The following is a 22,441-nucleotide window of genomic DNA, read 5'->3' on the forward strand; positions in this document are numbered from 1 at the left end:
ACGTGTCCATGCCTACCCACTCCCAACAGCAGGAAGGGGTACAGCTGCAAGGACACGGCCAGTGGTTGAAACACACCAGTTTCTGGCACCCAAGGGGGCATCTTTCCTGGTCTTTCATTCCCCAGCCTGACAGACCTGTGTCCAACAGTGGCAAGAACATGAACTTGGGTCTCCAGATCCACAGCAAGACCCAGCCCCTGCTCTGGGCCATGGTACGATCAAAAGCACGAGGTGGGACATCTCCTGCTGCTTCTCTCCAAGGCCAACAGTCAGTGGGTACACGCAGAGCTGCTTGCTCCAGGGTCAGCTCTTGGGCCCCCCCTCGTTGACCCAGCACATCACAAAGGGGGCTCTCACCTTGGCAGCCAAAGTAATTTGCGTTCTCCATACTGAAGTAGCCGTCTTTGCACGTCGAGCAGAACTGGCCGCAGACATTCGGTTTGCAGAAACACTGCCCGTTGCCCTAGGAGGGAAGCAGGCATGGAAGCTCATTCCTTCCCACTGCTCACTGCAGCCAAGCTGTTTCTCTGTTACTTGGGTCCCAGTCTGAGACACCGGAGAAGCATTTTGAGTTCCGTGCTCTACACTGCTTCCTGCGCGTGGGTGGGCCAGATAAGTTAAATTACCCAACAATGCAAGCAAACAAAAATCCAGCCATACTGGGCCAGACCCAGAAATATTTAGGTGCCTAATTTATGACAGGTCTTAATCCTGTGTTCTCATGCAAGCCCAGACTGTGGTGCAACCTTTGAGAGCTCAGCGTCAGGACAGGCCTCTCCAGCAGCTCCTGGGAGAGACGGAGCTGAAACACTCCCAACACAGCACACGCTTGGAGGTGCCTGGAAGCAGAGGAGCAAACCCACCTGCTGGCACTCTGCGATTCTGCTGATGGTGCCCTTGGTATCACACTTGCAGCCTGGAGAGAGGGAGATGAACGAGAAAGCCAGAAGATCAATCAGCCCCTGAGAAGAAGCCTCACGGGGGACAGCACCCACACCACACCAGAGGACACCGGCTGGGATAAGAGGAGCTGGGAGCTGGTCAAGTAGAGGGTAGCGCCGCACAACGGTTCATATTTAATTTTGGACAGTTACTGTTGAGGTCACAATAATCAAAGACATTTGCCTTTTCTGCACATTTGGCCATGAAAAATTAAGCGTGCGAAGTCTGCAGGGAGGGCTGAGAACAGCACAACTCATTGCATGAGCCCTGTGTTTCATCCCAAGCAGAAAGCTCCGGGCTCCAGCCTTTCCCCTTTCCAAGTTGGGGGCTACCCAGACCACTCCAGCTTTTACATGTCAACTCAGGGTGAAGAGGGAAGGAAGGACATCACTTCCACCCAGCAACGATGGTCCCCACTGGCTTGGGTTTGGATCTTGCACCATTCCAGCACGGAGGGGACATTTTGGGGCTGTGCAAATGCCATTTCCTTACTCAGGCAGCCGTAGGGGTTCTCTGGAGTCAGGTTCCAGTATAAGGGCTTGCATCTGTCGCAAGCTGGGCCTTCCACGTATGCCCGACACGCACAGGAGCCCTGGGGAAAGGGAGGGCGAGAAAAGAGCAGGTGAGAATTTGCAGCACGGTGGCTGACCGAGGTGTCTGCTACTTTGGCATGGGTAACGGCTGTTTTCGGGCTGTGCTTAAGGAAGGACTCGTCCCGAAGTGAGAAAAAGGGGATCACACAAAAATGACCTGTGGGGGTTGATCCATTCATTCGATACTCACCGGGGCCAGCGAGGGATCTGCGGTCACCAACCCTGCTGGGTTACAGGAACCCACTAGAAAAGAGAGGCACAAGGAGGGATTAATAAAGAGATAGCTCACACCCTGGCTGTTCCTAAAGGGGGTTACTTCTTCCCTTGCCAAGCTCCTGGGCAACGACAAGCCCATTTACCAGCACTGCACCACTATGTCCCAAGACACCAGAGTCCTCCCCCCATCAGGGAGAAGGGGTTTACCTTCGCAGTGTGGAAATCCATAGGCGCCCGGCACGCAGCTATCGCAGCGCAGGCCCGTCACTTTGGGCCGGCAGCTGCACTGCCCCGTCTCCTGGTCGCAGGTGCTGTGCAGAGAGCCCTCCTGGGAGCACTGGCAAGCTGCAAAAGAGGGGAGAGCGAGTGCTGGAGCGGCAGGGCACAGGGACTCCTGCATTCAAGGCTTCCCACCGACACCCTCTTTTGTCTGCCTGACCTTCACCACCGCCAAAGCAGCCAGAAACATGGGTTATAAATAACATACACGCTCACTCTTTGCTTTTGGTTAAAAACACACCATCTTTTAAGAAAAACAGGAGAAGCTGCAATGTTCACACCTATTCACACGCATTTACGCGTATTTCAGGAGAGCGGGTGAAGTTTTGGTGAAGAAAAAAAAAAAGGGGAACGTGTGATCTCATCCCTAAAAGGTCAGCAACCGGTGACAGACCAGACCCGACGAAAGCCCATTGGCACCCCAACACCAAAGAGCAGCGTTTGGCCCCCAGGGTCTGCCTCGCGGACGCTGCGCGGGGGGCAGCGGGCCAACACCACAGCCACGGCGCTGCCGGCAGCCGAGGGCAAGGGCAGGGCAACGGCTCTGCGGCTTCCTGCCTGACCTGCCTCCTGCGAACGCCCGTAGAGATCCCGCTGCCCTATCGCGTGAAAGGTCAGCCAACCGCCAGGGAGCTGCCCGTGCCCCCCTTGCCCAGCCAGCGCTCCTCAAACCCCCGACAAAGGGGACGTTTTAGGCTGACGCCCCCGGACTGGCTAACAGCAAAACATTGTTCGTAAAACAACAGATTAAGGAGTAAAAAAAAAAAAAAAAAAATATCAAATCAGGTTCTCCTTTCCTTGCTGTGACTCCTCTACAGCTCTGCAGTTTGGACACTGCTTTAGGAGACCAAGGCAGAAAAAAAAAGAAAAAGAACAACTCCTGCGAGACCATTTCATCTCCGGCCTCTTCAAAGGCATATTGCCGGCATCAGCACTTGCCAGCAGTGCTCTGCCAGCTGGCCACGGCACAGGGGTCTACATTTAGTGTGGTGCAAGAGGGTGGTGATGCTCTTTTGTTGCTTCAGGGAAATTGTATCGCAGATTATTTTTTAATGAGCAGTAAATTCTTGCTGGGAGACATAAGAGTACATCTGGCTTCCAGTCGGACTGCCAACAAGGAGGGAGATGGGGACACAATGCCCAGAGCTGGGGAAAGCTATTCAGAGTATCTGGGGCCACAGGCACCTGCCACAGGCATTGCGCAGCCCTGGCACCAGCAGCCCTGCTCCAGGAGTGGTGCAGCGCCCAGGGAAGAGGATGCAAAGCTCTCACCGTGCCAGCGGACACCTCGAATTTGAGGCTGACACGAATCCCCAAATCCTGATCCTCATTGTTCACCCTGCTGTACAACCGTACGACTCCTGCTGGTTTCAGCACAGTTGGTCCTCCTGTGCGTTGGCAGGAACCAAGGTGGAGTAAGCCCCTGCTCTCTCTGGCTGCAGGCACTCAAGCCTGAGGACATGCAGATGCAGTTCAGCATGTTTGACGTGCATCTGCACCCAACGCTTTCAGTGAGAGAGCCTGAACTGCAGCTGCTCCCCAGGTCAGACTCTGCAGGTCTGTTATCTTAACAAGTCACTGGATTAGAGCCCAGACTGGGTTTTACTTCCAAACTGAGCAGGCAGACCCAAGCTCCTGCTGTTAGGGACAGAACTGGGGGGAGACAAACTGCACAGCCCTTGGAGAAGCCTTTCTTTGATCTGTCAGATGAGACAGCCAGGTGAACTGTGCACAGGAAAACTAATTCCCGCTGCACGAGCCAACTGTATTCCTATACAGCCCTGGGAGACAGGTCATGGAAAGGAAAACCACCACAAAGCCATTCCAGCAGCTATTCCCTCCGCTGAGACCCGGTGGTGGTTACTCACGTGTGCAGCTGGGGTACCCATAGAAGCCCAGGGCACACTGGTTGCAGGTGTGTCCCGCAAAATTCACGTGGCATCGGCACTGGCCAGCTGGGCTGCAGTTGTTGTCCACGGCACCCCGGGAATCGCAGGAGCAAGCTGTAAGAGCAGGACTCTCAATAGTCTGATGAAACGTGCGATCCACGGCCAACCACCGCTGGGCTGAACTGTCATTCAGCCCCACAGGAATTAGCCATTTCCATCAGAACTAAATTAATTTCTTAATCCCCTGGAAAGACAAGCAATATTTTCAGCTAGAGTCATGGCCATACCAGGAAAATGCCACTGAGGTTTTTTTACAGCTCATTCAACATTCCTCAGCAGTTTAGTAGGTTAATGCACTAAAAAGACAGACAAAAAAAAAGGCATAAGCTGAGACATCGTGTCACAGCAGGGTTGTGATGAGGAAGTGTGACCGATAAAAACTGCTTTGTCTCCCGGGCTTTGGCACGATCCATGACCTCCAGAACAAGCCTGCCAAACCCACGGTGCAAACCACATGGATTTTGATTTCGAGAAACGCCAAAGTCTTGCAAAAACAGGCATGTTTTTCAGAAGGTGACAGACCAGCAGGAACTGAACGTTAACGTCCTTACCGTAGCAGTGGGGGTAGGAGTGGTGCCCAGGACTGCACTGCTCACACCGCGGCCCAGCAAACTCAGGTCTGCAGAAGCACGTCCCGACAGAGTCGCAGCCTCCCGGCAGCGTCCCGACAGCGCTGCAGCCACACACTGCAACAGAGAGAAACCATTTGCCCTGCGCTGGGAGCACGGGGAAAAGCTCCTGGCAACGTGGGGTTTTTTTCCTGAGGTTCTGATGGGCACCTAGGTGCTGCTCCAAGCGTTCTGTCAGTCTCTGCCCACTGCATATATCCTCCCAAAACTCCCACAAACCCACTTCCCAGCCCTCCTTCAAAACCCTGCCAGAACACTCTGGCTCTGTGCGTACCCACCCAGGCCTGTGGGAGGACAGATACGCACGCTGGCACAGCGGGTAGTTGAAGTAGCCGGGAGCGCACTGGTTACACATGTGCCCTTCAAATCCCGTTCGACACAGACACTGCCCTGTCTCGCTGTCACAGGTGCCATCGTACTGACCGGGGCCGGAGCACTGGCAGGCTGGAAAGCAACAAGGGCACCAGTAAATAAGCAGTTTCTCTGTCCTTCCCCCTCCTAGGAAAGGAACCAGAGCGCCTGTTCATCTGGGGTAGCAGTGCAGTCACTGAAGAAACCATGGGGGACCCAGCTGGCAGCAAACATGCCTGGCCCATAGCCATTCCATAGGGAATTTCTCAAGACATGCCCCCCCGGCCCCCGCAGGCTGGGAGGATGCTGGAGGGTCAGGGCTGGGTGGAAAACACCAGCAAAAGCCATGGGAATTTGTCACTTGGAAGTGGGGCTGAAGAATTCCTCCTCCCCAGCGCAAGCGGAGGATGGGGAAAGGCACGCTCCTTCCCAGCAGGGAGGGGAGCAGGGCGAGCTGGGGGCCGCTGACCCCCGGAGTCACTCACGCTGGCAGCCGGGTCCGTAGTGGCCTGGGGCGCACTGGTCGCAGTGTGTTCCCTGGAAGTTGGGTTTGCACACGCACATCCCCACCCGAGGGTCTTTGCGACAGGCGTTGCCTTCTGTCCCACCGGCGTAGCAATCGCAGTCTGGAGTGGGGACACACCACAAGCAACACCACACAGGGCTGTCAGTCGACCTCTCTGGCTGGGCAGAGGTCCCATAAGGACAAGGAAGGAGCTGCCATGAGAGGCGACAGCTCAAGCGCTTGCCTCCTCCTCATCTTCCTACCAGATGCAAACGTTTTAACCAAACCCTGCTCAAGCGACCAGCGTGCCTGGCTCGTGGGGCCGCAGGGTTGCTGGGAGACCTCGGCATCGTGCACGTGTGCGAGGTGCTGGGCAGCAGGGCAACGCACAGGGCGGACAAATGCTGTTTGAGCAAATTCAGACAGGGCTGATTCAGCGCAGCTTTGCCCAAGAGCTGCGTGGGAATAACCAAGGCCTTCAGGGTGGGGTTTGGTTGCTCCATGCTCAGCTGTGCCTGAGATCTGCCCGCTGCCAGAGCAGGCGGGTGCCCCAGGACAGCAGCGCTGAGGCCCTTGGCCAGCCCTGCCTCCACCGACAGCAGTGGCGTGGGGTGATGGGCTGGGAAAGGGAAGGACAAAAATCATCCAAGAACCAGAGCGAGGGGGAGGTGGGGAAATGAGAAGGGAAGCGAGAAATTCCAGCTCAGGAAAGAAAAACCTGCCTAGAAGATACAGAGTTTAAAACACCAGAAGGAAGGAAAAGGTTATCTGGAGCGCACTGGGGAGTATAAGACAGGGGAGGACTCCACGGGAAAAAGAGATAAAAAAAAGCACAAGGGAGAAGATGAACTGAGAGGAGTGAGCATGAGAGAGGAGGGAGGCAGAGGGGAGCAGGGATGAGGGCACGGGTGGGCTTTGAAAACAGCAGAGCAAGCGACACGGAGCGAGCGGCTGCCCACGGCAGCGCTACCTGCCGCTTTGTGCAGAGGGGGCTGTGGGCACGGACCCACGGTGCTGTCCGCCCCCATGTTAAACACAGGGCATGCAGCTGTGGCAGGAGGACAGGTTTGTATCTGAAGGCAAAGACTGAGATTTGGGAGAACCCAGCTTGGGTTCCAGGTCAGCCACAGACCCCCTATGATCTTAGGGAGGGTCCCTTACAAGGAGGCCAGAAGGGACAGCCCCACATGGCCTAGACCCCAGAAAAAAAAAAACACATGGCCACTCTGGGCTGGAGTTTCCATGCCTGTAAAGAAAATTAACTCTATCCTAGCCAAAACTGGCATAAAAGGTGATCATAAAACTTCCTTTCCCCACCCCACAGCTGCCTCCTCTCTCAGAACCGCCCTGTGTCAGGGCTGTCTCTTACAACGTACGTGCCCAGGAAGCTGAAGACCTGTTCTTGCATTAGATGGTGAGATATAAGGGAAATAATAGCACAATGATTGCCAAAGCATCAAGAAAAATTGCATTGCTTACTTATTATCTGTCCTGCAGGGAGCACTTGTTCTCCAGTATCATTGTGAGCAAATGCTGGAACAGCTACGCAGAGAAAGAGACATTGCACAGGTCAAAGAAATCCTGGTCAGGATATCAATGGGTTGACACTTCCAAAGCTGAACAGGCTGAATGAAAAAGTGGAACATGGAACAAGTGCAGACATCCCCCTCAACAAAGATCCATTACAGCCACTTTTAACCTGGGCTCTGGAAAGATGTCTTTCACAGAAAGTGAGAGAGGAGACTCCAGCAAAATGGGAAGCTCCTGTTGACTCCAGAGAACTGGGTTCAGCCCAGCTCAGCTCCGGTCCAGCTTCCACCCAAGCCAAACATGGACTTGTCCCCACCTGCAAGAACTCTCCCTGGGACAGGAGTGCCACGAGGCACAGGGAAAAGGCACCTGGAGAGCAGCCCCAACTGGAGCTCTTGGTCCTTCCTGCACTTGCTGGGTCTGTGGGGTCCCAGAACTGGCCACCCCATGGCCCCGCAGCCCCCACTTACGGTAGCAGTGGGGGAAGTTGAGATATCCCTCGGCACAGGCATCGCAGTGCTCCCCGGTGTAATTTGGCTTGCAGTAACAGCGGCCGGTGAGGTCCTCGCAGGTGCCGTCAGTGAAGTCAGACTCACAGTTACAGCCTGCAGGGAGGGACAAGCCGGCAGCGTTTGTCACTAACTGAGACCCTTGAGCACCACAGAAGCATCACCATGATACAGTGCCACTACAAGAGACCCTGCCATCGGCTGTAAATTCTCTTCAAAAATGGAAAAGTGCAATTTTGCCTCTTCAAAAGCTTAGAGGAACTCCTCCCACTGAGCTCGTCCAACTGCAGGGTCCCAAGTAAAGCAGCACAGTCCTAACTTCCTTTTCCAGGAGATCCCAGTTCCCCCGGAGAGGCAGTGGTGGCACACTGCAGCAAGGATGTAGTGCAGAACAGCCAATGTGTCACAGCTCCCAGACCGAGCTGGGCTCCCAGGCAATACAGATATAACCCACTGCTGCCCAGAAATCCCCATCTCGGCAAGTACCAGCTGAAAGAGCACAGAGATGACAGCTAAGACTGGATCTGCCCTACAGGCAACAGCAGGGGTAACGATGCATTTTTAGCTCATTCCAGCCTTAGAACAGGCCACCACTTCTGATTTCACGGATGCTGCAGACACAGATACCGTCTGCATGAGCACATACATCTCCACAGGCAATACCAGTTGCAACAGGAACCACCCACACAGCCACATCTCTTACGGTGCTGGACTCCCTACACCAGAAAAATCCCTCAGCCCAATCCTTCAGACCACCCTCCCCAGCGCCATCACGTCCAAGCAGGCATCCACAGCCTGCCGGGGAAATCACACTCACGATAGCAAATGTACGGAGAGTCGATCGGGTGGTCAGGGGACCGATAGTATCCGGGGATGCACCTCTCGCAGTTAACACCAGTGGTGTGATGCTGAAAGACAGGGGGTTAGAAGCATCAGTTCCTCTGCCCACAGGATTCATGTTCAAGATTGCACTGACAGCTGCAGGGTCCAGAGGGACCAACTCAGAAGTGTCAGCAACATGGAAGACACAAACTTGCTCAAAATTCCACAGGCACAGATTTGAAAACAAAGCCTTTCCTGCAAACTGTGTACCCTCCCGTAAGCCCAGTCTGAGCTTCATGTTCATATCTGACCTCAAGCCCACTTCACTTGCTTCAGATGGTAAAACGTCCTGACCACTTTGTGCCAAGAGGGCGGGAGCAATCTGTTTCCTCCCACCAAGACAGCACAGCTAGAAGTTTCATGCCCCTGCAGGAACTAACCAGCTCACAGTCACCTCGGGAGCAGAAAAGCTACTTTCCCACTTTCGTTGGGAACTTCAGAGACTGAGAAGATTGGCATTTTGGTGGTCAGAGAGAGATCCAGAGAGATGGCAGCACTTGAGCGCTGCGAACTAGCCAGGGACTTCCCAATGTGCTGAGCACCAATCTGTCCCTCCCAGTGCCTCAGCAGACCTAACCCTAAAGCATCAGAAAGGTAATGGTACTACTCAGGGGACAGCTAGGAACCAAAGTCTTGTTTTCATTACTGGTGCATACTCCTTTAATATATAGCAAAGAAACTAAATTTCCAGGGAGAGACATAATCAAGATAACAGAGGGTGCGTGAGGGGGTTGGTGGAGCTGCCAGCAAGGCTGAACTCCAGGCTGACAGTGGAAACAAACACAAAAATCTGCAAGAGCCTTTTCCACGGGAGCTCTTCAGGCCTACCTGACAGTCAATGCAAACACCTCCCCCTTCAAACTTGTCTTCACGACTTTTGCTGGCTTTGTGGCGATCCACCTCCGGGTCGTAGTAGCAGTCGTAGGCATGGCCATTGCAATTGCAAGCTGAAAATACAGAGAGACGTTAGCTGAGCCAGCAGTCCATGGAGGTCCTTCAGTCATCAGCAAGATTTGAACTCTTCCTCATGGGTCTGACATTGGACGGATTACTTTCCAATGAGGAAAGATGTTTGAGTGCATCCGAGGGATTACATGGTCACCCAAGCTCCCGGAAGTCTTCCAGTTCAAAAGAGCAGAAGTGGCAACTCTCTCACAAAGTCTAGTCCGCAACGGGAAGAACGCAGCGGGCACAAAATCAGAAGTAAAATATGTGCAGGCATGTACAGACGAGAAAGAGAAATTACCCAACCTTGGGGCCTCGAGTAGTCTGGCTTAGAGAGCAACGTTCTCGCCTCTTTTATCCCATCTGGGATAGAGGTGAGCTGTAAAGTTCAGCACCCAGTGTGGGTGCTCTTTACAAACCAAAGGGATTAAGACCCAACTGTCCTTTGCCGCCCCGCGTTTATAAGAGATGGTGTGATGTAGCTACGCTCCGTGCTCTGCGTTCCCAGTGCCGCATAAATTCCATTGTCGGCATTTACCAAAGGTTTCTTTAGACAAATAAAGATGTCCTGTACGTAAACACACCCAAACGTAATTCATCTTGGAGACAGAACTGAGCAACAAGACCTGCCTGCACGAACCCTTGGACATGGAGGAGGAACTGGAACATAAGCAGAATCAAAGTCCCGTACAGACGCCACGGGCCTCCTGGTGGGAGCCTCGGCTGAACACAACCACTGTGCAAACCCTCCTCCCTGCAGCGCCGGTGCTCTCCGCCCAGAGCCACACACCAGAAACCCCACCGTTGCAGCGAACGGCTTCTCTGCACGGCGACGGCAAGGGGCTGGTGAAGCCCGCTCAGCCCGGGCTTTGCAAAACAGCTGGAAAAGGAAGGAAAAACCCAACTCCAACTTACGCTGGCACTCGTTGGCGCTGTCGGCAGTGGCAGGCTGCCACGGGAACTGGTGGAAGCCGGGGCAGCAGCGATCGCAGGACCCGCCGCAGGTGTTGTGCTGGCAGTCGCACTGCAGCCTGCAAGGGAGAGGAACGAGGTACAGCCGAGCCTGCGGCGATGACAGGGATGCGTGGGATGGGGAGCCGCTGCTTAACCCTGCTGTGCGTAACTATCACTAGTCAGATTAACAAATACCACTCATTTGTGTATCCAAATATTCTGGAAAAGAGGCTTCTAAGGCTTTTTTTTTTTTTTTTTGAATTGCTGATTATTTTTTTTTTTTTTTCTGAGCCAAACACCAAACTTTGCTCTTCCAGCCACAAGGGAGACAAGGATTAGAGAAAAATCACTGTGTCACTGCCTAGCCAGCTCTACAGACAGTAAAACATGAAATGGTTGGAGGTGGCAGTGGTAGAAACCTGAGCTGAAACAAATTACTTGAGAGGGGGTAGCATGGTGCAGGGACACAAAGATGTCCCCACCACCGTGCAGGAGCAGCATGAAAGGAATATTAAATAGCCCAGAGCCAAAGAGGGTCCCATCTGCTCCGCCAGGTATACCTGTGCTTGCAGAGAGGAAGGCCATGAAGTTTGAATTAAGTATTTTAGCAGATGCTGGCCCCACGCTCCCTCTGGAATGCACGTCCCGGTTTTCTCAGCCGGCACAGGCAAGGCTGTGCTGGGTAAACAGGCAGCTCCGGAGGCGCCAGGCAAGGAATCTCGACAGTCAACTGACAGATCTCGTCCCTGCTCGACCGCAACGGTGATTCATTAACATCAGTGACATCACCTCCAAAACTTCCACTTAGCAGAAGGCGATTCCCATCCAACACAAACGCTTTCTGTTGTATTAGACTTATGGATAATACAGCATGTTCCAGCTTTTATCTGTGCAGTTACTCATTTCCCCTCTGGGCTGGTCTGCCACTCCCATCTCTCCCTCCTCCAATGCTTTTCCATTCAAAAGCAGTGTTTAAAAATAAATGTAATTTTTTAAAACACTAGAAACAAACGGAGCAGTCATTCTGGGTGAAATGCAGGAGTGCAGACACGCTCTTCCACGGCTGCAGCGGACCAAGCGTCACAGTTTCCACCTACAGGTATTTTTAAGATGTGGGACCTGCAAGTGTACGTATGGTGAATAGCCAGGCAGAGGCAGCAGCACGGGACAAGTGAACTCATTTTAATGAAATATGGGATGAGCTGAAAGTTCAGGGGAATGCAGGCAGGATCCACACTCAGCCTGTTTGCTTCAGCTGCAGCGGGTGAGAGGCAGGAGGTCCCAGCCCCGCCAGTGGTCCTCCCCTCGTAGAGGCCATGAAAGGCTTGGCCGCAGTCAGCAACTTGAGCATCTTTCGTGATGCCCCATCCCTACCCACATTCACAGGCTGGGCTGGGGCCGGCAGAGTCCAGGCACGAAGCTGAGCCCCTGAGAGGCTGGCTGGAGCCTAAGTGTCAGAAATGAGCCCTGAAACATTCACCAGGAACTTTGTTCTCCCCGTTTTGCAAACCCACGGGGGAGACTTAACGACAGGCAAGCCTTAGCCATGCCTCTGGAATGAAACCACCCACAGCCCTCTCACCTGGCTGACTACCAGTGGACTACCTGTCTCATTTCCAAGGAAACAAAAATTTCTGGTTTTTTCCATGGCAGCAGCTGGAGATGAAGATTAACATCCATATACATATGTGAGGAGAAAGATGGTCACTGACTCAGGGAATTTACAAACCTGGTGAGCAGTGTTAATCTCCCTTGCTGGAGGACGTGGCTCCAGCCACACACCCCAGCTCTTTAATGTTCGAGATGTTTGGAAAGCACTGGTTCAGCTCCCAGAATGTAAAAAGATGGCACTCAATGAGTAAAGATGCACATCTCAGATGCAGAAGGAGCTATTTATTTAGTCTCTGCTGTCCAGAATTAGCAACAACCTCTCAGAGAGCTCATCTATCACAGCAGCTTTACCTCACCTTGTGCCGAGTCCGTGCTGCTAATGAATTATGGACAAATGTGCATAAGCTACAATATTTACATGTTGCATTGATGGAATATATACAGGGAAGAAGAGGGAGCAGCTGTGTTCACTTAGCACATATTTCCTGGTCATCCTGCTGTAAAAAATAAAACCACAGTCTTCCCACTGGAATTGATGCTCAATAACAGAGACTATAAACAGTTTCCAGCGAGCAGCTGCGTCAGGGATGCACACAAGGACTACAGCATCTGGATTTGGCTGGGACATCTGAGTAGCACAATCAAGAAAAAGCCCCTTCCTCTAACTGCTTCTGACTGTGTTGAGGGAAAACCACCTGCAAAAGGGACTCATAGACGGCACAAACGGACCAGCACACACGGTGCTATCCCTTCCAAAATATGAAAGACCAAGCTAGCATTCAGGATCCAGCAGTAGGAAAGCATCCTTGATCTCCTCCTGACCAGTCAGGCTGCTGTTGTCTTGCGGGTTATCTTCAGCATCAGGCACAGAAGCAGCAGCTGGACTCTCTGGTTGCTTCCTCCCTTGCTTGTGGCACCCATGACGGGGCAGTGAACCCAGGGAAACAGTTGCAGAGCACTTGTGGGGTTCTCCTGAGCTCACAGCAACAGCAGCCGCACGTTAACACGTGATTCCTGTCTGGGCTGTCTGCCATGGGCCAGGTCCCCGTTGCTGCTCAACTCACTGCTCACAGGGTTTGCCAGGAGAAAGGTTTGTGCCCGATCATGCTGGTGTTCATCTTTAACCAGAATTTTCCTTTCCTCTGCTTAAATGAGCCCATTTGATCTTGGGGCAGAGAGAGACAGTCGTGAAAAGTGCAAAGGACCCTTGAGGAGGCTGTATCTGCCCACACATTGTATGCCCTTGCACATACACACTTACATGGGGACCAGATGTGCTGCCAACTTAACACAGCTGGATGTGCAGCCTCCGTAACTTGGCACTTCAGAGAAACTTTCCAAAGCTGGATAAACATTATCATTTATGGCCAGGAAGTCAGCTCACGAACATGCTTCATCACGTCCCAAAGTCTTTGCCAAGATTTCTAGCTCACCTCACCTCTGTCACAGTGCTCATCCTGCCTTTTTGGGCAACAGGCACAAGAAACACAGGCGTGTGCAGAAGAGAGAAGTTAAAATGAGAAGCAGAGACCTCCCAGACAGGCTGAGACATAACTAGGATTTTTAATAGGGCCGGGCCAATTCACATTCCTTGTCTCCCTCTATTTGCATTTCCTTGCCCTGCTGCTGTCACACATCAGTGCATGAAGAGGCAGGACACGTGCAGAGGGACCTCCTACTTCAGACGGGTTGCACAGATATCTGAAGAAATGACATGTTTCTGACAGCTGGGGCCCATGACACGAAGGGACAGTGCGTCTGAGCCCCAGCTGCCTCTGCGATGCCTCTTGTCCTGCAGCGTTCTGGCAGGTATCTCCATGCTGGCTCCATGCTACGGTAGGGCAGGAGGGCTGGGATGACTGCCCAGCAGTGCCCGCTTCAGCAGTAAGGCTGAACGCAGCTGCTGCTGCTGGAGCCTTGGAGAATGGCAGCGTTTCACCAATTATTCATTTTCTCAACTGCAAGTATCACATTTCTGCTGACTTCTCCGTGCTCCTGGGCTTGCTAACAGGGTACAGCAATGCCATGAGAAGTTCTTCTATTTACCCAGTATCTTTGTCCTGGTGTATCCCAAAGGGCTTTTACAGATGTTACGTGCTGACTGTACAATGCACCCAAGTAGGAAATGTTTTCTCCTCCGGGCAAGCGCGATCTGCTCTGGGTGAAATGCAACAGCTGCTTCCGAACGTGTGCTGCAACGTTAGAGCACAGTTTGGGGCCAAGAGCGAAGATGGCAAATGCACCCAAACGAGAGTGGAGGAGGGGAATTCTGAGAGGCCAAGACAGTCATCAGCAGAAGTGGCATTGAACGAGGATGCCCAACACACGTCTCCTCCCTTCATTTTCCCTCCTCTTCCTGGAGAACCTCAAGCCATCGATACACCCAAGAAATGTCATGGCATTTCTATGTTAAAGAACCTTTTTACACCATAAAGCCCTTTTGCCCTAGCACACAGGTATACTGTGCATCCAGCAGCACCAAAGTCTAAAATAAAAACAAAGAACACTCAAATATTTATGAACTTCCCTTTGTCAGAGAGTTTGGCACACTAAGGCAGACTTGCTTACCAATACGTCTTTGTTTTAATACTTAGCAGCTTTAAGCTTGGCTGGGACTCACTGGAATTTTATTTTAGAAGATCCAAAAGCTCTACATGATCCCGATGAGAAAGAAATATAAGCTTCCCTCGTCCAGCTGAATCTACCCATCCCTTTCATAAAGACAACATTCAGGCTGCAAACAGATGGCTAAGAAGCAACACTTTCACGGTCTGAAGCAGCTTTCTGGCATTTCAAGTTGCCAAGGCGGATGGGAAGAGTCCCACGAGCCAAAATGTAACTGCTTTGCATGCTCTTGTTACTTTGCAAACAGTAGATATTTAGCTACGTACATAACCAATTTATGGTTCTTATGAGTAGAAAGGGGCAGCAGATCTCTGGTTTCTTGGGAGACCATCTATTTATGAGGGCATTGCCCCAATTCTTAAGAAGCCATGTGGGAAGCAAGCGACTTCTCTGAACAAGTCCAGAAACCAGCCCTGGGCTTTTGACAAGAAACCTCCATGTTCAACATGGAGTATTGGCTTTGCAGACCCACCCTCCCACTCCAGCACTCTGCTCCCATGGGGATGGCAAAGCTGTGGGCAGCGAAACCAGAGCAGGGAGCTGACCTGGCAGAAAAACAGCCTGACAAAACACTTAATTTTTGCTGCTTTGGCTGGACCACTTTCTGATTTGTTCTCAGGGCACAGCCACGACCAACAGTGCTGGCACAATCACGAGCTCAGGACAGGACACAACTCACCCCCCTTATCTTTCGTTCTTAGCATAACAATTCAAACACTTTTACACAGAACTGACAGTTTGAAAACTGTACCTGTAAGGGTCATTAGGGTCTTTGGCATCACAGACATCCGCGTGGCCATGGCAGACACAGCGTCCTCCAATGCTGATATCTTTGATGCTGTAGTAATACTGGAGAGCACAAGAAGAGCTGGGCATTAATCTTTATGAATAAGCTTCGTAACTGTCCTACTTAGCATTTGGCAGGACTTTATCCAGCAAAATGATGTGCTGAGATATTTCCCTTACAGCGACAAGCTGGACCTTGTAGGCTGCAATATCTGCCTATGGTAAGACCCACCACCACTAACAGAGCCCACCAGCTACAAGATGGGTCTCCCAGCACAGCCACATGTGACACCAAGAGGTGCTTCCCGGTTTCATGCTGTTGATGCTAAGCACAGTTCTTCCCAAGCAGCCTCCAGCTCCAGCCACAGTAGCAGGGCCATCCACTGCAGATGCCATCAGCTCGGGGAGCACAAGTGCAAAGACAGAAAATCTCCACGGGCAACATCCAGGGATGTCTTGTCCCCAGAGGTGGCATACACAGCCCTCAAACACTTCCACCTCATTAGCAAGAGGCATCAAGGCCTGCCTTACCCTCCTTGTCACCGTTGGGTCCCTTAAAGCTTTGCCCATCAGGTGCCCGAGCAGAGTGTTTGTCTGCAGAAAGCGCAGTCTGATGTTGGTGGCTTTCGTGAAATTCCGCAGCAGAGGAGAGTAGGAGAAGTTCATGGCTCCTGGGCGCCCATTTACCAGAGAGACAACAATCTGTGAATGCAAGAAGAGAAAACAAATCTGTGTAAGCCTGTGAGGTGGGAGGAAATTAATCTCTCCCTCAGCCGAACACAGTCTTTACCTCCCTTTAAGATGACTGAATCAGTTCCCCCACCAGTCCTGTTTTGTTTAACTGAGTAGTTTAAGTGGCATCCAAAAGTCAAGTGGGAATCAATTAATAAGAGTACCTACAGTCACTGAGAAACCCTGGAAACTCCAGGGGAGAAAACGTGCAACTGCTCACCTCCCCATTTTCTAAAGGCACGATCCGAGAGTACTCAGTAGTGCAGATGGCATGGTCGTCCTTGGTGATACGATCCACGGTTTGCAGTCCAAACTTCTCAATGCAGTCCCTCTTGGAAGCTGTTCAACCAGAGATGAAAGCAGTAGGAGAAAAGGAACAATTCAGAGCCCTGTATAGATTTTCCCACACTGACCAAGAGAAGGGTGTATACTCTTTGTTAAGCATTTACTACATACAGATTGCTTTGTATCATTAACTCCATCATTGCTAACATACATGTACGCCACTAAGGGAGGGAGTCACTATGAGAGTAATAGGCAAGGTCAGAAAATCCCCCAAATCACCTCATTGTAGGAAAGTGAGAATAGCCATTGCGCCTACTGTGACCACCTGCAGAGAGCTTGATTTTGGCATTAAGTTTAACCAGCTTGACATCTAACCCTGGCCTGAATTTGCTGCCTTGCTGGCACTGGATTTGCTAGACCCCTTCCGCTGAACTGAGGAAGGGTTGTTTGCTGCTAGAGCTCTCCTCCTGATGTAGGAGCTGGTACCATCACGTTCATGCTGCTCCTCAACTTCTTGGGTCGGTCCTGAAGAGTGAGCCAGCACAGAGCCACACCATGGGGGCAACCACAAGCCACAGCCACTGCTGTGACATCTTCTACCAGGCAGGGTGGACATGCAGGTGTGGGGAGGGGACCTGCAGCATTTGGGAGAGGCAGAGCAACTGCCTGCAGGATGTCACCTTCTCCCACCTTACTCTGAACTCTGCAATCACTCTTAAACCAGCACTACAAAACAGAAATGCCAAAGCCACCCAAAACCTCCCCTTGGGGACAGCAGTCAAGGGCTCCTGCTGCGAAGGAGCAATGCAAGGCTGGTTAAAGCCAGGGGACAGGCTCCACCAGGCAGTCACACTGCTGGGCCTGCAACCTGCTTCGGGGACATTGCATGCCAACACTCTCCTTGCAGCTGCAGGAACGTCCTGGCTTCCCTGCACAGCTGCTCCTGCAAGTCCAGCACCCTCATCCCCGAGATGTCCGACACCCCTGCGCTGGCAGAGCCAACCAAACCACAGTGAACGAGCTGGGGCAGTTCAGGACCTGATTGTGCAGGGTGGTGAGAACCCACATTTACCCATGCAAAAACCCATGCAGGCCACTCTCCGGGGCTGTTCCCCCGGGGAAGAGCCTGGGACAAAGGCTGCTGCTCCTTCCCACTCCTGTTCCACCTGTGCCAGGAGCTCTCAGCAGTGTGTGCCGAAGCACACAAGCTGCAGGGCTCCTGAGGGTGTTTCCGTGGGGAGGAGGAGGAAGAAAAGGCAGCCAACACAACCTGCTGCTCCTGCCAGCACTGCTCAGTTCACACAAGGAGCTGATGGGGAAACGTTAACCTAATCCATGGGAAGAATCCTCCAAAATCTGTTGCAATGTGCCTCCAGAAGGCATGCCCCTCACCCCACGTGCTGCACTGGCAGGCTAAGCCAGGCAGGAGGAACAAGAAGGGGGGAGCACAGAGAGCTTCTGCCTCCTTTGCCTTCACCTCTGGCGTGCACCCGTCCACACCTTGTCTCCAGCAGCGTGGCCTCGCTCCATGAAACACTGTTTTGGCAACAGCAGGAGTTCAATTGCATCCACAGGAAGATGGTGTGGAAACATTTAACACCAGGTCTCTGGCTGCTGAGCTTTGCTTCACCAGGTGCTTTTTTAAAGTCAATTTATTCTGAAGCCCCACGCGAGGAGCCTGTCACCACCGGCTCAAGAAGATTGATTTCCAGAGCACTGCCACAGCTGGGCATGGAGTCAGGATGCTTGGTAAGAGCAGCTACTCAAGAAAACCAAAGAACTCCTCCAGTTATTGCAAATCTACACAACCATGTCAGCCAGAAGCCGGGCACTCTGAGCTAAATCAGAGTAACCCACTAGCCTTAACCACAGCAAAGCTTTAAGGAAACATCAGACTGCAGAAGCCTACCCTCAGTGGAGAAAAGGACAGAGCCTCGCTCTGCACTACGGCTGCCTTCCCCTCCGCAGTGGCACTGCCCAGCAAAGCGAGACGAAACGGGCTAATCCTGCACAACACGATGAGCTGAGGCAGGCAAAGCTCCGTGCGCCTGGATGGACAGCTGGAACCGGGCATCTTTCATGTCCTGTCCCCATTTGAAACGCTGGGTGGGGAGCCCTTCACACGGATAAACACCACCATAAATCTCTCCCCAGCGCTCCTGCCTCTCCTTTGGCGGCCGAGGAGAGCACGGTGCCTCCCCGCCACGACGCCCAGAGGATTCGCATCGCCACGGTCCCTCCAGCCCCGCTACCCGGGAGGGCCCATCAGCTGCACTGACAGATGCTTTCCACGACAGTCATTCCTTCCCTTCTCTGCAGAGCTCAGCCCAAAAGCACTTTGGCAGCCTGGTTGGGGGGCATGAGGCAGCCTGGGGAACCGAACACCCCCCAGGATGACTGGGACTTGAGGGGCAGCGCTGAGCCAGGGGGGTTGGTGTCACCCACGGCAAGGCTTGCTGGTGTCTCTGGAGAATGCTTACGTTCTCGCTGGCTGCTTTGAACCCTGTTACTCAGCTGATGAGTGTTTTTATTAGACCACCTACAGAATTCCCCATGCCAAAAATAAACCTCCGCAAACGACTTCTTGTGCTAGCAAATCTGGCAGGTTTTGGAGCAGCCACCTCTTGATTTCCATGGGAATTTTCCACTGGGCTGTGTCACTGCACGTCACGTCTCGAGGGGGTCGGTAACAGGGCCTGATGTTGCGAGAGGGAAGAGGACTCCAGACGTTGCAGCGTTGTCACTACATGCAGGTACAAGCAAGCGGGGCCAAGAGCTCACCACTCAGCCCCAGACCACGCAATGACATGACCGTAACGGGCCCCAAGAGAGGTTCAGAGCTGGAAGGGAAATTCTCAGAGAAGACAGGAAAAAAAGCAAAGTGGGCAATTTGACAGCAGTGATTCCCCACTAGCACACAGCAGAGGGGAAAACATCCACACTGGAGAGGAGCTACCAGACTAAGGCAACACAGCAGGCAAAATGTCTGCAGCTCTTTCCTGCACGAGAAAAGGCCAGCTAATGTAAAGCACAGGCTCACAGGTAAGCCAGAAATAGGAGCCTTTAGAGGCAGCCCAGGGTGAGGCCTCTGAGTGCTTCGATGTCCTTCCTTGCCAGGTTTTAAGCTCTGGCTGTAGATCTTAACTCACATCTTCTAATTACTGCTGCTGCTTCTGGGAGAGGCTGGTGGTTAACAAGTTCCTCAGCATTCAGCTACCCTACAGACCCTTTGGGAGAAGAGTTTTGCAGAACCAGCTGTTTCTAAAGGGATCAGGTTTTAATCAGAGAACGGGAAGTCAAATGCACCCCCTGGATCTCCACAGCCACCCTTTCCAGCCGGCTGTCTCCAATCCCACCTTGCACAGTGGCAGGACAGCGGTTCCCTGCCTTGCACAGGCTGTATCTGATCTCCAGTACTGATAAGCACAAGGGGACCATTTTCTGAGTTCAGCCTCTTCTGTTACAGCAGGCACTGAAGTGAGCTGCTGGTTTGCTTCTGGAGAAGCCAGTCTGGATTAGGTACGGGGCAGACAGACGGAGAGAGGAGGGCAGGGAGGAGACGGTAAGAAATTTCATGTTCCAGACCTAGATCAGCCATGCCCAACTATTGACACTGGTGCCAGCTTTCCCATCTGCCTAGATTTGGATGGGCACCAACGACAACACACTAAAAAGTACATTTAGTCCCAGAAAGCAAAAAAGTTCTCCTGCCCTGAGGAGCACCACGGCTTCACCCAGCTGCTCTCATCTACGCTTCGTCTCTTGCAGCCCCGTTGGGCAGAAGAAACAGAGAACACATACTGCATCGCAACAGTGACAGACACAACGCCAAACCCAGCCTCGTACTTGCACAAAGAGCCGTCTTCACCTCGCTACCTCGCGCTAACTGCAGCTCTCTCGTTAACGCTGGCATACTTACAGGCAAAATACTGCCAGGGCTCGTAGGTAAGGCCAAAGTCAGTAGATCGCTCCAGCACCCAGAGGTCAGGACGAGGGGAATTGGCAAATTTGATCAGGACGTACGCTACGTGGAAGAGCTGAAAGAAAAGAACACAGAGTTAGCTGGCTGCTCGAGGCATCGTGAAAACCAGGGAGAGCTTAGGGGGATCCAAGGCGAATAAATGAGCTGGCACTTTGCAGATCCTGCCGCTCGCAAGCAACCTGTGGAGCAAAATCCTCCATATCTAAAAGGATTCTGATACGACACGGCTGCTGGAGGGAGACAGATTAGGGAGCTCAGCGCCCACCAGTCCAAATGAAAACAAAACACAGACTTTGTGGCTACGGGCCACACTCAGGAGGTTGTGCTGGGCGACACCTTAGACTCAGCCTTGACCAGAGCAGGCAGCACGATAAACCAGCTATAAAGCTGTTTTGGGAGACTTGGATTTTGGGCAGTTCTTGGGGTAACAGGTGACACCCTGGACTGCCAGCCTGGGAACATCCGACTGCACTTTACACACAATATCACAAAATCCTTTTTTTTTTTTTTTTTTTTTAAGGCAGCCCCGCTTCACCCACGCAACCTGTGTTTTGAAGCCCCAGCACAGCTCCTCTTCCCCAGGTGCCACAGGGAGGGGACAGCAGGAGACCCACTCGGCTTCAGCACAGCTCCAACACTGGGCTGCTCCCATGTGTCTGGACACCAACGTGTGCATACACACCCCTGCCAAGAATAAAATAAACGTAGGCTTTAAAGAGCTAAAATATCAGTGCTAGAGAGAAACAAAAGCCCCAGCAGAATTTCCCTTCCCCGGCTGGCACAGGCTCGCTCCAAGAATCCCCACTCCATCATCCTGTCACAAAGTGATATTTAAAGGCAAATAAAGTTCTCTTATCAGAGAAAATTCCTAACGTCTAAAACAACCCAAAAGGGAGTTTAGTGCTTGAAAAGCAGAGATTTATAGTTCAGGAGTCCTTCCTCATACAAAGCTGGTGCTGTATGAGCATACATCCCCCGAAGACTAACAGGTACCCAGAGGGACACTTCTACAAGGAGAGGAAAGGACGGCCCCATGCCCGTCTCAGCCTGCCTGCCCCAGCCATAACCAGCTGCAGGAGGGACCAAGCAGCAGCCTGCACCTCAGCCCTGCCCTGGCCACACACGTCGCTGAGCCAGAGCGTGAGTATAAATAATAACATGCCTCCAAAATAGCCCTGAAAATCCATAGGAAACTTTTTAAAGGGAAAAAGAGATGAGGAAGAGGCATTTAAATCTACCGAGTCATCCACAAAGTACATGTCTTGTTATGGTCATTCAGACAAGGGGGTCTGAACGCTGTTGTACGGAGCAAGAGGACGGGTGCAGCCCTGCAGATTGGCACCAGCTCAGTCTCCTCCTCAGCAGGACCACTGACAAAATCTTCCCCAGGCTCCTGCTGGACGCTCCCTCTGGCTCCAGGGCAGCCTCTCCTCCACTTACCAGGGATTGCTCCGGTTCCCACCACAGGCTCGTGGCACCTGAACTTACAGCTGGGTGTAGGTTAAGGGGGGCTTGAGGGAAAGGCTGGGGGAGGAGTGAACTACATCCAGCTGGGAAAACTCGTGATCCTGAAGCACAGCAGGTCAGAGGCCATCCTCCCGCTGTGAACGGGCAGGAGAGTGGGATTTGTAACCACTCTTAGGGTTTGCACCAGTAAGGACTGGTGCCATTCGGAATGAAGAAATCAAAGTGGTCACCCAAGACAGTTGCTTGCTGCCAGAAGACTTCTGAGCCCAACCAAGGGGGAAACAGCCATCCTTTTCAAATTACTAAAAACTGAGGAAAACCAGACCTAACTGCTGCCTTAATTCCCCTCTGCAACCTATTTGTTGTCAAGGCATACGAGACTAAGCTTTTTGGAGCAGCAGCATTTTCTGCCCACTTACTCTCTCAGTGGAGCTGTTATTTGTTAGTGAAGCCCAAGAGGCTTCAGCTCAGGCAGCTGCTTTCTCTGCAGGACCAGTTCCCAGAGCTTAACATCTGCCTCTTGGCATGGGAACAGGGCTGAGTACCAGCCAGTGAAGTTACACCTTCCCTCCACTGTAAATCCTCCTCTGGCTTTATCCTACAGGGGATAAATTAATGCTCCTGCTTGAATCTGGCGTAGCCTTTAGCTGGACAAAACTCGCTGTGGCT

At 52.4% G+C, this 22,441-nt stretch overlaps 1 protein-coding gene across 2 annotated transcripts in view; it reads right to left on the reverse strand.

Moving 5' to 3' along the window:
* Positions 1 to 22,441, reverse strand: part of LAMA5 (laminin subunit alpha 5) — a 92,363-nt gene that overhangs the window by 32,078 nt on the left and 37,844 nt on the right. For both annotated transcript variants that reach the window (XM_086474862.1, XM_086474863.1), the window contains exons 3-20: positions 20,243 to 20,360; positions 16,259 to 16,377; positions 15,838 to 16,008; positions 15,272 to 15,369; positions 10,246 to 10,361; positions 9,214 to 9,332; positions 8,321 to 8,411; positions 7,465 to 7,599; positions 6,944 to 7,006; positions 5,445 to 5,585; positions 4,915 to 5,052; positions 4,531 to 4,665; positions 3,899 to 4,033; positions 1,959 to 2,096; positions 1,726 to 1,778; positions 1,435 to 1,534; positions 864 to 916; positions 358 to 463 (exon numbers count right to left, since the gene is read on the reverse strand). In XM_086474862.1, coding sequence (XP_086330988.1) covers positions 358 to 463; positions 864 to 916; positions 1,435 to 1,534; positions 1,726 to 1,778; positions 1,959 to 2,096; positions 3,899 to 4,033; positions 4,531 to 4,665; positions 4,915 to 5,052; positions 5,445 to 5,585; positions 6,944 to 7,006; positions 7,465 to 7,599; positions 8,321 to 8,411; positions 9,214 to 9,332; positions 10,246 to 10,361; positions 15,272 to 15,369; positions 15,838 to 16,008; positions 16,259 to 16,377; positions 20,243 to 20,360 — 2,029 coding nt within the window. The remainder of the gene's footprint in view (positions 1 to 357; positions 464 to 863; positions 917 to 1,434; positions 1,535 to 1,725; positions 1,779 to 1,958; positions 2,097 to 3,898; positions 4,034 to 4,530; positions 4,666 to 4,914; positions 5,053 to 5,444; positions 5,586 to 6,943; positions 7,007 to 7,464; positions 7,600 to 8,320; positions 8,412 to 9,213; positions 9,333 to 10,245; positions 10,362 to 15,271; positions 15,370 to 15,837; positions 16,009 to 16,258; positions 16,378 to 20,242; positions 20,361 to 22,441) is intronic.

Source organism: Leptosomus discolor, chromosome 17 (genome assembly GCF_034619465.1).
Source record: "Leptosomus discolor isolate bLepDis1 chromosome 17, bLepDis1.hap2, whole genome shotgun sequence".
Taxonomy (NCBI): domain Eukaryota; kingdom Metazoa; phylum Chordata; class Aves; order Leptosomiformes; family Leptosomidae; genus Leptosomus; species Leptosomus discolor.